Genomic DNA, 15,423 nt, shown 5'->3' on the forward strand with positions numbered 1-15,423 from the left:
AGAAGAATTATTCAGCAAAATAAGATTTTCTTATCAAAGTGATAAAATGTTGTGTTGCAAAAATGAGTACACCCTCCTGAAAATGACTAATCAAACAATCAAGCAAAAAGTGTATAGGTTTAAGGCTATTTTTGATCAACAGGTAAGTATATTGAACCAAAACTGTTAAAGACAAGTAATTTCCTGACAGTTAAAAGTGTTATATAGTGCACTGAATCATACTCCGATTTAATGCTGGCAGCACCACTTGGGAGAGAACTGCCAGTTGATTTATTTCTTAGCATAAAAGAGGACAGTGTTATAGAGGAATACCAAATTATTGTTTTAAGTGTGAAAATATAGCAGAAGTAGCACCGACATTCAAAAACAATGGACTGGTGACAAGGCTCCTGAAATAATCAGGTTTTCACTTTTTTTTTTCATTTAGCGATGAGTGAGTTTTTGCTAGAAAAAGAGCTGGAGAAATAACATGCAAGTGTCTCAGAGCCGGCAAAAAAGATATGAAAAAAGTGACACTTTATCTCAGAATATGCAGCCTGCAGAAGTGACATGTATGGTTGTTGTCACCACTAGAATTAACTACTGTAGCCAAAGCAAAATAAACTCATTTAACCTCTTCCAAGGCCCATATTTACAAAATAGAGACTTCTGGGAGTCCATACTCTGGTCTCAAGAGACCAAGTCAATCATTTCGGATCCAAAAGCGTCCAAAATGTTGCTAGAGGAGGAGTACAGTGAGAAGTGCTTGGTACCCACAGTGACGTTCAGTGGTAGTAAAGCTTTTATATAGTGCTGAAGGTGTGAGGGAGTTGTGCTTTATCAACGCTGTCATGAATTCACACTCTATTGTGTGATGTAATACAAAAACTTGAAAGAGAAGATGCTACCCTTCCCTCATTCCCTGCATTATTGGGTATTCATTCTCCCAAGGTGAAAATCCTTCAGTGGTCATGTATTTCACTCAATCTTAACACTCTTGAGCAGCTGTGGGGGATTCTGAAGAGACGAGCTGAGCAAAACTCCCCATTAAAGACCAGAGCATTTAAGGAGCTCATCCTCCAGGAGTTAAACAGGACAGATGTGAAAATTTGTCATGAACTTGTACACTCAGTGCCAAGAAGGGTCAGAGCAGTATACTTAAAGTTCTGGAGGACATACTAAGTACTAGAATATTATACATTTGCTGAATTAAATCTAGCGTGTACTCATTTGTGCAGTCCTTCATTTAAACAAAATTGGATAATTTACTTATCTTACAGAAAATATTGCCATATATTTTGTTTTTATTAAGTATATGCTTAATACATTTAAATTGTGTGTGTGTGTGTGTGTGTGTGTGTATTAGTGCTGTCAAATCGCATCCAAAATAAGTTTTTGTTTACATAATATATGTGTGTGTACTTTGTATATTTATTATTTATATATAAACACATGCATTAATATATTTAAGAAAAATTTGTTTATATATTAAATATATTTATATAGAATATGAAATATAATAATGTAAGTGTAAATATTTTCAATATATACTTTATGTATGTGTATTTATATATGCATAATAAATAAACAGTACACACATATATTATGTAAACAAAAACTTCTATTTTGGATGCGATTACTCGCGATTAATCATTTGACAGCACTCATTTCATATTTTTAGATAAACTTGAAGTATTAAAATAACTAGATCGAAAATTAAAATTAAGAACTGTACTGACAGTAAAAAAAGTAATAAAACACAAACAACAAAATGACTAGGGCCCAGATTTACTAAACTGGGCAAATTAGCGTTAGCGCACAATTCAATAAAAGCACCGATGGGAGGGGAAATTCTGTGTGTAATTTACTAACATTGCGCACATTAAAGAACACAGACGCAGCCATAATGACCAGCGCAATCTACCAAGAGCAGCGGAAATTACCGCCTGCTTTAAGGTATGCTTTTTTGGGGCATTAAATAAGGACACAAACGTTAGTAAATCGAATTGTGTGATTCATTTTAATACTCTCCTCCCATAAATTTTGCGTGTGAGAGGGAAACTCCTACAAATGCACATTCAATAAGGTCACAAAATAACTGTCCACGCCTTTTCAGCGCTAATTCTTCACTGCGTGTCTTTAGTAAATCCTGAAAGTACTATTTTAACGCCAAAAGACTGCTGCAAATCTGGCCCTAAAACTTTAAAATTTGCAGTATGTAATATTGACAGCTAGCGGTTGAAATGGGTACTGCAGTCCAAATTCAAAGTATTATATAGGCTGTGTCCAAATTCAGGGTCTGCATCCTCCTTAGGATCCTTCCTACCCGGTTGAAGGAGGAGGGATCCTCCGACGTCCGCAAAACCCGGAAGTCGGTGTTTGTGAATTTGGACAGCCTACACTTCTTTCAGTTCCCTCCCTTACCCGTTGCTCATATCCTGTCGCCTAGCAACCGTGACAGCGCCAAGCAAGAAGCGGGAAAATGGACAAACAAAGAGTTATTCTCCTCATTTTAATTATTTTGGAAGAAATAAAGCAATTAAATACTTTCTTTGCTCGTTGTCGGAGAGTTTTTTATATCAGACTACAAGACAGTCACATCCAGGTAAGCCATTATAGCCTATTTTTATTTGTTTTTAAGTATTCTACTAATTTCTCCTACAAATTCATTGAGCCGAAGCATAAACTTTAGCTTGTTTTGTCAGAGAAACTCCTCTCCCACTCCGCTACCGCTCGCTTCGTCCGCCATTACGCTCTGCCGAAAAGAATTATGGGATAGGTAGGACGGGAAAGGATCCACCACACCCATCCTTCCAATTCGGGGAAAAGGAGGACGTATTTGTGGGCCGCATTTGAAGGATCCTACGAATTTGGACAGCCTTCGTCGCGGCGCTGTGACGTAACATCCTTCAAATGAGTACTCCGAAGGATGCAGACCCTGAATTTGGACACAGCCATAGTGTTGTGTTGCCCCTCCTTCTCAGATTCAACATGGGTTGCCATATTGTGGACACGCAATGGGAAAAAGCTGATTAGTTGGTTTATCCATGTTTTCATATGCCTCTGGTCATGGACATTTTTAGATTTTTTAGGTTGGGTAGAATCTTCAGTCTCTGACCCAGTTTGTTTCCTCGTTTCCATGGCTACAATACGCTGTGTTTTTCATCAACTGGCAACTTGGACTGTAACTGTTGGGTTAACCGGCAGTGGGTAGAATCACGCGGACCAAAACAAAAACAGACATTCCAACACAGAACACATTTCAAAGTAGAATAAATGGCTGTAGCATTGTTTTTCAGAGGAACACGTATGTGAACTTGGCATGTCTCAAACACATAATGATACTTTTGTGCTTTAGTACAGTCAAAAAAAATTACATACAGCACCTTTAAAACGAAATTTTTAAAATTCTAAATATTAATAAAACCTAAAATAGCATATCAGTAATACTAAAATAACACTGCTCAGTATTGCTTTTGTTGCACCAAAGATGAGCATAATGGTTCAGTGTACACATTTGACACAAAATACTAGTTGATAAATGGCTGCATGGTTAATTGTTTGCACTTCCATTGGACATTTAAAAACCTTTGTAAAGGTTTCTCTGGACCAAACCTACTTGATGGGTTACCAGTAAACCCTTATGAAGCATTTCAGTTTAGTATAAATGGTGAATCTCTAACAGTGTATAAAACACTGTACCGAGATCAGACGCATCTTCCCGCTCTGTGACCTCTCTCTCTCTCTCTCTCTCTCCGTCAAATTTCTCAGCACACACATTCAGCCTCGCAGTCTTGTCGCACTCTCGCATAAATCTGACGCCACTGTCATCTTTCCTTCCACTGCCCATCTTTTATAGCTGGCGAGATGACAGCCTCTCAGCCTCTTCACAAAACACATGCTAACCAGCACCGATGCCGCTGCCATGTCAGTCAAAGCAGAGACTTTCCAAAGGCTTTCAAAGGCAGATATCTTTGCGTTTACATGGGCTGTTAATTACAGTTTGATAAGATGATAAAGTTTGTTTTAAAGTCTTTAGTGTGTTTTCAAAAAGCACTGCTTAAATTTTTACAGTTTTATCCCTAAGATAACAGTGTCTTTAAAGAAATGTCTGTTATTAAAGTCGTTTAAAAAAAATTCCACTTTGGAAAAAGTTTCAGAATGAATTCATTAAATGTGATTTTTCTTTTCATCAATTAATCCTGAATTTTTTATTTTTTTGCATGGATTCTGTATCAAGAAGCAGAACTGTTTTAGACATTGATAATAATAAGTAATGTTTCCTGAGCATCAAATCAGCGTATTAGAATGATTTCTGAAGGATCATGCGACACTGAAGTCTGTAGTAATAATGAAAATTCAGCTTTCAAATAAATATATAAAATAAAAAAAAAGGTTATTTTAAATTGTAATAATATTTCACAGTATTACTTTTTTACTGCATTTTTGATCAAATAAAGGCAGCCTTGGTAAACATTTGAAATTGTTTCAAAATAAAAAAATTACCAACCACAATTTTGCATTACATGTGCAAGGATACCAGAAATAGCTTGTTCATCCACCTTGAAGAATAGAACTTTCAGGACAATTTAGACTACTTTTACAGCTCATTTCACACATATTTGTATTAATTGCTTAATATAAGCAGTTTATTAAAAATGTGTGCTGCACATTAATGCTTTTGAACTCTTTAGAGTGTCTTGCCCCATTAGACTCTCATTGTGTTTTTTGTGGATCCAAGGTTAAAATGTCTGTGGTAAAACCAGAGCATTAATTTAAGTGTGAAATTTATGTAATTGACTGATAATAGATCTCAGAAAAAAAAGTTAAAAACACATTTAGTAAAATTTGGCTTTTTCTTGACCATAATTAACAGTGCAATACCTAAGTAATGTCTTCAGCATAGATGTCCGGCCTGTGCTCAATAACGATAACGTTTCATAATTAGTCTCATTTCCAAACCTTTTCTCCTTTAATCACCAGGGAAGCGCTGTATGGGACTGGTGGACTTGGACGCAGTTGGGCCGCCGAGACTCATGGGTATTCTGTGAGGGTGATGACCATGGTCCCCGAGGGCTGCTCACCTAAGAACAATATGCTGGTGGGGATACCGACAAGATAACACTGACTCTCGAGAAATACCCACATCATGTCAGGACTACAAATACCTCCATGTTTTTCATTCATGTTACTACTCAAGCGTTTACCTTGGACAATTTATATTTGTATGCATTTCATTTAAAGGGATAGTTCACCCAAATATTGAAATTTGGCATCATTCTGACCTCATTTATTTATTGTTTTTTCTTTTTCTGTAAGATTTTAGTCACTGTTGTCAATACAGCTAAAGTGTATATTGATTTCAACTAACAAAAAATTGCATCCTAAAGAAACGAATATAAATTGAAGACTGCTTTTTGTACCTTTGGGAGTTTAGCTGTTGCACCATCTACTTTTCTTTAATGCAGAATGCAATCCTTGAGATCTTTCATCTTTTATGTTTGACCTAAGAACGTAAGTAATGCTAATATTGAGTGACATTGGTATCATAACAAGATTTTAATAATTGGGTGAACTTTAAATAGTTTTCCTCAGATTGTTAAATTTGATCCAAAAGCATGGATCACTACGATGTATGTGCACATACACACTTGAATCGTGGTTTGATCTAATTGTGCAATCAATATGTCTGTTTTTTATTTAATATTTTTAAAAGGCTTTTAATCTTGACTTCATCTAAACAATTAGAGTGATTTTTATTTCAGTAACGTCTTCTAGATCAGCTTGATTCGCATGCCCGGGGTTTGTTTGTAAAAAAAAAAAGACAAAAAGCAGCACGCCTCTCAATAAATTAAACATGATTTCAAATGCCATTTGCAAATTAGACTCATTGAATTGTGTAAAAGCACCTTGCACCCTCTCCTCCACCATTATCGCGTATTATGCACAAAACAAAAGAGTCTCAAAAGCACGCTTTTCTAAAGTTATTACCAATGTAAAATTATTCATTGTAATTTGCTCTTCTCCCTTTCAAGAAAGCAGAGATGTAGCTCTTGAGCTTTTGTCTCCGAGTGTTTGATTAAAAGTATTGAAAGTAAACACAAGGAGGTATTTATAACGATTCCCTTATGTCAGAGGGTGGGAGAATTGGAGGGGTTAATATTTATGAAATAGCACATGGATTAATCTGACCACGGTTATGAATACTCGATTAGGCCACGACTCACACAAATGTCAAAGCTTCACATTGGTCTTCAGCATACGCTGATATATGAACTATTCCCCAGCTTTACTTTGCGGTGCTTGGACCTATACTGTCATCAAACATACCTCCGGTTTGCTTGCTACAGAAGAGCCGTGGACTGTCACATTTGTGATATAGAGATGAGATCTGTTCCTCCGGCATGAGGAAGTGCACAATCTTTAAGCTTTAAGGAGCCAAGCTAGCAAAGCTCATCTGAATTCTGCTAGCGGAGCCAATCTCTGTAAGTGTGAAAGACTGGAAACGGGGGCACCTTCCAAAGAGCTGGAATAATTTCAGTGGGAAACGCTGCTTTCCTCAGGGATTGGCTCTGGGCCCTGACTAAATGTACATGAAAAACAAATGCATATAGTAAAAGATAGAATGAGGCTAGATATAACTGCATTACTGTAATGATGACCTAAAGATATTGGAAGGTTGTTTCTTGTCTTTTTTGTTGTTGTTGTTTTTTGTTTCTAAAGAAGTATAGAATTGCTGATTTTCATAATATAAAATATGATGCACTGTTCAAAAAACTGACCGTACCATATGCGCAATACTAAAAAACATGCCGTGTAAAGTCAATATTGACAGCATAATTGGAAGTTTTGGTGTTGAGCTTATTTTCTTCTGCTTAAAACAGATGGAAAATACTATGTAAAACTACTTATCAACAATCTAAAGTCGTCGTGATGTATTGTCAAGTATGGTGACCCAATCTTTTGCAGTATAGGCATTTATAGAGTGGTTTAATGTAAAGAAATAAACTACTCGCATATTGTATGAAAAAAGACGTCTATTGGACGCGATGCGAAGTAAATCTGTCTGAATTCAGACAATTTGGGTTTTGATTTTCCAATTTAATTTGGATGTAAATATATTTTTTCTTTGTATGCAAATTTGATTCTCGGTGATGAGCTCCCAGCAACCATTTTATATTTTATAGCATTTTGAAAAAAAGAAATATTAAATGCAGTAACCCAGAAATCACTATTTTCTGTTACACAACAGAAACATTGTCCAGGTAAAGCATTCTGCACAGTTATGCTGCTGCTTTGCTTAAGAACTGCTTCTGTGGGGGCGAAATGGTCCTTAAACGTCAGCACATAACTCTTCCCATACCATTTATGAAACACAAGTGGACTAAATGCATTAGTGCCTGTCCACTTTTTCAGCAGCATTGCTTCCAAAAAGTTTTTTCATTCATTTTTCTCATAGAGATTTTAAGTTATTTTTAAAGCGTTATAAGCCACAAACCAAGCCACATTAATCACATAATTGTTTTTATTTTAAAGCAACAAAAAAAAAAAGGAAAAGGTGAAAGACTGTGTACTTAAGGGATTAAATGGAAAGTTCACTCAAATATCATTTACTCACCCTCATGTTGTTCCAAACCTGTATGAGTTTAAGAACGTACGGTATGTTGGTAGCCATTGACTTCCTTAACGAATTTTACATGGCTGACAATATAACAAATGGAAAAAGTCCTTTAGGCTTGAGTTGAAACGGGGCCCCATGAGAATATCATATAGACTTGGGGGTGGGCATTCGACTTGGATCAGTTAGCAACCACCTAGCAACTGCCCAAAAACCCTAGCAACCGCAAAACAATGAACTGAAAACCCACTCAACACCTTATCAACCATATAATGGTGTCCTGGCAAGCTCCCACAACACCCAGTGAGATTAGCTTTCTGCAAATGTAATTCATATGCTTTCTACAATGCTAATTAAAGTCTGCTTGTGTAGCCAAGAACCCAAGAGGTAGAAAAGATGCATCAAGGGCACTGAAAGCGCTTCTCTGATGACACATACAGACTGTGCGATTGCTTCTTTTTACAGTATCTCCCGCTTCCTCTCTACCTCTCCAACAGGAAAGTCAGTTTCTTTGGAAATATCATAAGAGCACTGTACAATTTCACCTATGGCAGGTCGCAAAATTCATGAGCAAATCAAGCCGCAATCCGCCTTAAATTCATCTGTGACAAAACCTAATCAGAAAGCGCGGCAGGCTCTCCAGTTCTGAAGAGGTTGAAAATGAGTTTTTCTTCAGTGTCACCATTCAGAGAGACTGTGGACGGATCTCCATGAATTTATAGTGACCGTGTCTTTTCTTAACATATCTTGAAATGTCACTGTGTAGTTCATGTTCACCTGGATTTAAAATACACATGAAGCACATTTCTCTTTGACACCGATAACAAACTTTGTGAGGCATTATGGATTTAACCCTCTGAGCCCGACAAACGCGAATACGCGTTTTGGGGCAGATTTTCCTGATAAGGCAGTAAAGAGCTTGAATTACTCTGCCATTTTTGATCGTTCAGATAAGAGCAATACACCATTCGAATCTGTAAGGGGTCTTCTTTTATTTGTATTCACTCATGATAACAACTAAACTTTGTGCTTTTGAAGAATAAAGAAAACAAACAGCGTGCGCTCTCGGTCTTCTCCGTCTCCGCGATCTGTTTTCAGAAATGCGTCACTAAAATGAAGTGTAACTCAGCGAATACTCAACACAGAAACATGAGAGTTATCTCTATAGAAAGCCTGAAGTGTCTTCTTTCAAATGAAGTCATATCGAAAACAAATATTCTGTGATGAAGTAATCCGTATGAAACCAACACGATGTCCAGTCTGTCTCGTCTAACTCATTATTTTTAATGAGATCCCGCCCCCTCGTGTTCACATGCAAATAACCACGTGACCCGCGCGCGCGGAGCATAAACAAAGCATCAGTGTCAGTGAGGAGTTCATCGCTGCTATACTGTTACTTTCGGGAAGAAGACGCGCTGAGTAAAGGCTGGATTTCCCTCAAAATCGATCTGATGAGTAAGTAATGTTTATTTTATTTTCTGCATTAGTTAACGTGTTATTGTGACATAAACTTGAACACATTACTAGATGGGTTGTTCCCAAACTACAACACGATAAATGCTACGCATCTAAGAATGTTTAGACCATGTTTATTATTAATAATCTGTTCACAAATATATTTTAATAACGTGCTAAACGATAACAATTAGTTCTCAGATATAAAATATATGTTTTATAGTACGAAGTATATCCTTTTATAGTACAGAGTCTATGACTGCAGAATCATATCTTTTATACTATAAAATCATACATGATGTTCAGGATGGCTATAATTCCTGACTAAAATGTTTGAAATCCAGTAAAACATTGTGATTATGATGGGCAATTCATTGTATTTAAATTTCTTACGGCGCGAATATAAAACAATAAAAGTAATATGAGAGTACATTGTAACATGATGAATGCTACGAGTCTAAGTATGTTTAGAACGTGTTTATGATTAATAGCCTACTCTGTTCAAAAATAGAGTATAATAACGTGCTAAACAATAATAATTAGTTTCTCAGATATAAAATGTTTTTTTTTACGATAATACAAAGCATGAATGAGTCTATGACTACAAAACACACATATATATCTATATATATACATATATATATATATAGATGCTCCTGATATAAACATGCTCACAAATGTTTTTTCTCTTTTTTTGGTTGTTTGTATTTTATTGAATCAGACACCTGCACCACAGATGATGAATCCTGCTGACTTTCAGTCTCTTCCAACTGTTTTCCTCTGAGAGCGCTGCACTAACATCAGAAGAAATCCATGGAAAGTAGCAGAAACACTTAAATAACACATAAATATCAGGTATGATTTATTTGCTTCACTTGTTGAACAGAATCTGTTGCAGGAACGAGTCAAAGTCTGTTCACATCTCTGTGGTTAGATCAGTGCACAATAATGTGTCTTTGACCTTCATTATGTATGTTTTGATTATACTGTGTTGTAAATAAAATACAAATCATTTTAAAAACCCATTTTTTCAGTCTCCTCACACTCTCTTACCTGCCTCAGTCACAGTCACACTGATGGGCCATTAGCAGCTTTAGGGGAGGGCCCTTTGTCTCTCAGGTGAGAACCACTTAATATTCAAGCCCATTACCACTCCCTCGCATATTGGATTTCGAACACAAAACATGTCTTTAAAAATTTAAATCAATGTATTGTTTTCTGTGAGCAAATAAACAAGATGATTTTCACATAATTGTGAAGTAAATATTCTAGCCTACAAGATCTGGTTCTCAAAAGTCTTGTAAACAATTGTTCTGTATGTGTTTTATGGTCTTATTTGAGTGACTTCAAAATCTTAGTTTTTCACTAACCACGCATAAACGTTGTTTTCTCAAAAACACAATCATGTACATAAATGCTGCTAACATAACATTGTAGCCCAGTTTGTGCTGTTTACAGTGTTATTAGACTTTAGCCATTTATATTTTTATAAGCAACTGAAAAAAGCACAAATGTCAGGGCATGTCGAAAGTTCTCCAGGTCCCCAAAACACCCTCAGGGCCCAGAGGGTTAAAGCACTGGTGTATAATAGAGGAGTATGTCGGGTAGATGTTGTCATAATCACTGAATAATTTCACGTATTGAAGAATTACACAAAATATTAGTAAATGAAAGGCTTAAAGGCAGCTTTATTAAAGTCTTTTTGATCTTACTCATTGGATTTTTATTTGCTTCATCAAAATTGATGATTTTAAGAATTATGTGCATTTTATTAAAAAAAAAATGTTTTCCATGTAATGAAAGTTTGAACATATTTCACTTTCTTGGCACTTTTCATTTAGAAAGGAAATGAACTGACTTGCATTACAGGACATGAATTGTGTTTTCTGTGCAGAAATCTTCTGTTCAGTTTAGACAGTTAACATATTATTAGAAATCAAGCTGATTTTACAGTAACATATTCTAGTGCTACTGTACATTGACACCACAGCTGAATGTAGCCCAAATCTGTCCCCGAGCTCTCAGGTGAGAAAAATTGCATTGAATCTGACATTTTCTGTTCCGATCTGGGCCACTTTTTTATATGTGGAAATAAATAGGACAATGTTGACAATGTGACGAGAGTAAACGTTCAGGTAAGAATTCATATGGATTTTTTTGTCAGTTGAATTCTACATTTGTCATAGTAATAATAATAATATGTTCTTGATTTACAGTGAAGATGATAGTGAAAATGGCCAGTGCTCTTATGGATCACTTGTTCAACAGTGTTTGATATGGACCGCAAGTTTGTATGAACAATTGCACAAAGTTGTATTTAAGCAGAAAATTTGAATGGTTCACAGTATGAATGCAGCCAGGCTGTGTACAATTACACTTTGAGTGTGGCTTTCTAATATCTCACTACTCCAATGCAATATGATCTGTTTCCCTGTATTTTTATTTTTTTTTTGTAATATAGTGCCTTTGTTAAGGTGTAGAGCATGAATATGGCACTAGACTGCTTTGAGATGGGACCAGATATAGATGTGGTCTGGCGTACTTGCATGTCTAAGTATCCACCCAATGAAAATGGAGCCGAAACAGAGGCTTATTTCATATGCCCTCTGACCAAAGCTATGGGGAAAGTGAAAATGAGACATAACCCTGCACATGACTCTTTGAGACTTGAAACTCAAGTGATGAGTTAGGACCATAAATCTTCCTTGCAGCAGTTTTACGTGACAAACGCAGGTGCCCACCTGTCTCCTGTCTGGAAAAAAATAATAAAACAAAAAAAAACTTTATGCATCATACTGGACAAGTGACCTAAAACATATCCAAAAAAGAGTTTTTACTCAGAAATACCAGTAAATTGCACAAATAATAAACAATAGAATAAATACAAATAGCAAGTAACACATTGAATTAATCGTGCAAGATGCACTCTAATAATCTTACATTTATTAGTGTGTGTAATATCAAAGTCAAACACCCTCAATAATATTAAATATAGGCCTTATACAGTCATATTAACATTGGATGTTATTTAAAAATATACATATTTGTTGTATGACTTTTTTTTTTTTAAATTTTTACTCAGAAATTACTTGTAAATTTCACAAAAACGACACATAACATTTTAACGTGCAAAAACGTGTACTTCATAATATACCTATGTATTTACAAGTGCCTTAAGTATCACAAGGGTCATCCATCAATATAATATATATATGTTAATAACTAAATTTGGAGTAAATGTATATTACAAAGTCATATTGACATTAGATGTTTTATATGCACATAGGCTATAATATATATGTAATTATATGGGAGCGATGGTGTATGTGGAATAAGCGCTCCCGTCTCTTCTTATTGGGCGCAGCGCTCGTTCAGAGGGAGTGGAGAGAGAGAGAGAGAGACACAGAGGAGCGCACCGACTCTGCGCTCCAGTCCACGGCTCTCCAGCGGAGGAGCGGAGCGCACACAGACAGACACGCTGCCGGTCTCTCGCGCATGAACAGCAGTCAGTGCCTTCTGTTCAAGCCGCTTCGAAGCTTTGAACACTGACGGATCTAAACCTCACCATCATTCCCTTTCAAACAGGAGAGCAGCGGCGACGCACCGCACACGCACGGGGATGTGGATCATAAAGTTCGTGTTGATCTGGACATGCTGGATCGGAGTGAGCGCGGACTTCGATGGCAGGTGAGACCTCAGTTAAATGTGTGTGGACGATTGAATCAATGTGTTGTAAAGAGTGGTGTTTGGTAGAGTAGACACATTTCAGCTTGTTTCTTTTTTAGTAAAAGTCATTTTATTTTTTAAAGGTGTCTTTAAAGTAAGCTACTTTAAGATTTTAAACATCTTGTCAGACAAGGAATCTCTATAAGTGTTAAGTTGCATTGTATCATCTCAAGCTAAATGTAAAAATACTGATATTTGCTCGGCTATAGCTGTGCATTTAAAGTTTTACAGTTAATATATTATAAGCCATTACTAGATTAGTGTGCAAGGTCAAAACACTTAAAGGTGTTTATTAGAAAGAGATTTTAATCCTGATATTTCTTGAAACATCCAGTTTTGAATAAGCGGTTGTATGATGTATGAAATCATGATAACATTGTTGAGTGTTTTAAGATCATCGCTTGACAAGCCTCACAGATAATGTGATAAAAATCAAGGAGACACTTGTGCTTGAAGACTTCAGTATAATGATGTTATTATGACAGCGCTTTTTATCAATTAAAAATATATATATATATTTTAATAAGAGTAAGTAACAGGGTTGACGGATAACAAAACCTAAAACATCCATAGGCATCCTCATGAAGGAAAGTTTTTTCTATTTTTAAGGTCAATGTTTACACAAATGCTCAAGATTTGTTTCTACAAAAGTCACACTTTTCATGATATGAGCCTTGAGTACTGCAAAGTACTGTACTGTAAATACTGCAACGCTTTTGAAAGGCATAACCACAACTTATCAGTAGTTGTGAATGCAATAAATAGACGGCAGTTTGTAAAACATGCGTGTTTAAGAATCATTTATTCTCCCTCTTGGACAGTCAGTGCATGCGTTCCCAGTTGTGTCGTGCCCCAACATGTAATGTGAAATATGTGGTGAACAGAAATGTGCCAAAGATTCAAATCTGCTTAAAGCTTCATTGAGATTAAAGGGGATTGTATATCCATGCCTAAAATTAACTATGTGCTTCAGTAGAGGTATCTCACTATACCTTAGGGCAAGGTTTCCCAGTCCATTCCTGCAGCCCCACCTGTGCTGCACATTTTAGGGGTCTCGCTAAACTGACACACCCAGTGTAGTTCATGAATACCTCAGCTGGTGAGATGATAGTTGAATTAGATGTGCTAAATAAAAGAGATATCCAAAAGCTTTCAAGAATGGATGGCTGTAGGGAGATTATTACAGGGGTTCATTGATCTCTCCTGTCACATTGTGTAACTGCTTTTAAAGCAACTTCTAAGTGCCAACTGTCAGCTTATTATGATTCATCTTTTATTGAGTATGCATTGCTGAATCACATCATTTATTATGTAACGCTTAATTATGTCATTAAAGTATGTAGTACTTAAATAGGCCTGCTCATTAAATATGAAAGATAATACTTCATGTATTAATAAATTATGTATACACACTGCATACTAAAGTATATAACAATTCACATAAAGTCAACATAAAAAAAAACCTGTTTACTTTTTAATGCACATATTTGGTCCTAATATGAACAAATCCTACAAACCACTAATTCCTGCCCTATGATTTTACTCCTGTAAAAGAATAGTTCACCCCAAAATGACAACTCTATCATGTCATTCCAAACCAGTGCAAATTTCTTTCTTCTGTGGAACACAAAATAATATATTTTGAAAAATGAAAGTAAAGGGGTTCGGTGGTGTTTTGGATGCCACTGACTTTCATTTTATAGTTCAAAATACCTTGTCAAAGTAAGTAATTCAGGTTTGAAAATTAGTGAAAGACAGAATTTTTATTTTTGTATGAACCATCCCTTTTCATTTGGTAATACATCACCTTATGGAAATAAAACTGTGGTTTCGAATAACATTTCAACATCAATTATTAACTTTGTCATTTTAGGATGCATAACCTTATTACGTCATGTATTAAATATGCATCACTTAACTACATTAGATATTAAGTATGCATTGCATAATTGCGCCATGTTTAAGTATACATTGCCTAATTACGTAATTTATTCAGTATGCATCACTTAATTACACCATATATTAATTATGCATCGCCTAATTACATCATGTATTAAGTATGCATTGTCTACTTGCATTATGTATTAAGTATGCATCGCCTAATTACGTAATGTATTAAGTATGCATCGCCCACTTGCATCATGTATTGAGTATGCATCGCTTAATTACGTCATTTATTAAGTACGCATTGCCCACTTACGTCATTTATTAAATATGCATCGCCTAATTGCGTCATGTATTAAGTATGCATAGCTTAATTACATAATTTATTAAGTATGCATCACCTAATTACTTCATTTATTAAGTATGCATTGCCTACTTACGTCATTTATTAAATATGCATCGCCTAATTGCGTCATGTATTAAGTATGCATAGCTTAATTACATCATTTATTAAGTATGCATCACCTAATTACGCCATGTAGTAAGTATGCATCGCCTACTTGCATCATGTATTAAGTATGCATCGCCTAATTACGTCATGTTTTAAGCATGCACTGCCTAATTACGTCATTGTAGAAAACACATGGCTTCACACTGTTACAGTCAGCCGGTTCCCACAGGGTGTTCCGCTGAGACACCGGCCACCCAAGTTTGGACTTGTGAATGCAACTCCTGCGGTGATCTTTATGGCATCTTTTGTC

At 35.9% G+C, this 15,423-nt stretch overlaps 1 protein-coding gene and 1 pseudogene across 4 annotated transcripts in view; both read left to right on the plus strand.

Annotated features, from left to right (window-relative positions):
- LOC306873418 (glutathione S-transferase C-terminal domain-containing protein-like) overlaps positions 1–5,101 on the plus strand; it is a 51,811-nt pseudogene extending 46,710 nt beyond the window's left edge. The window contains exon 12 of the transcript XR_013785836.1: positions 4,963–5,101. The product of XR_013785836.1 is annotated as a glutathione S-transferase C-terminal domain-containing protein-like (transcript). The remainder of the gene's footprint in view (positions 1–4,962) is intronic.
- Positions 5,102–5,126: 25 nt separating this feature from the next.
- LOC306873417 (nephronectin-like) overlaps positions 5,127–15,423 on the plus strand; it is a 56,922-nt gene continuing 46,625 nt past the window's right edge. For all 3 annotated transcript variants that reach the window (XM_079422684.1, XM_079422685.1, XM_079422686.1), the window contains exons 1-2: positions 5,127–5,204; positions 12,638–12,739. In XM_079422684.1, the coding sequence (XP_079278810.1) occupies positions 5,152–5,204; positions 12,638–12,739 (155 nt within the window). In that variant the 5' untranslated portion in view covers positions 5,127–5,151. The remainder of the gene's footprint in view (positions 5,205–12,637; positions 12,740–15,423) is intronic.

This window comes from Barbus barbus, assembly GCF_936440315.1.
Source record: "Barbus barbus genome assembly, chromosome: 8".
NCBI classification, from domain to species: Eukaryota; Metazoa; Chordata; class Actinopteri; order Cypriniformes; family Cyprinidae; genus Barbus; species Barbus barbus.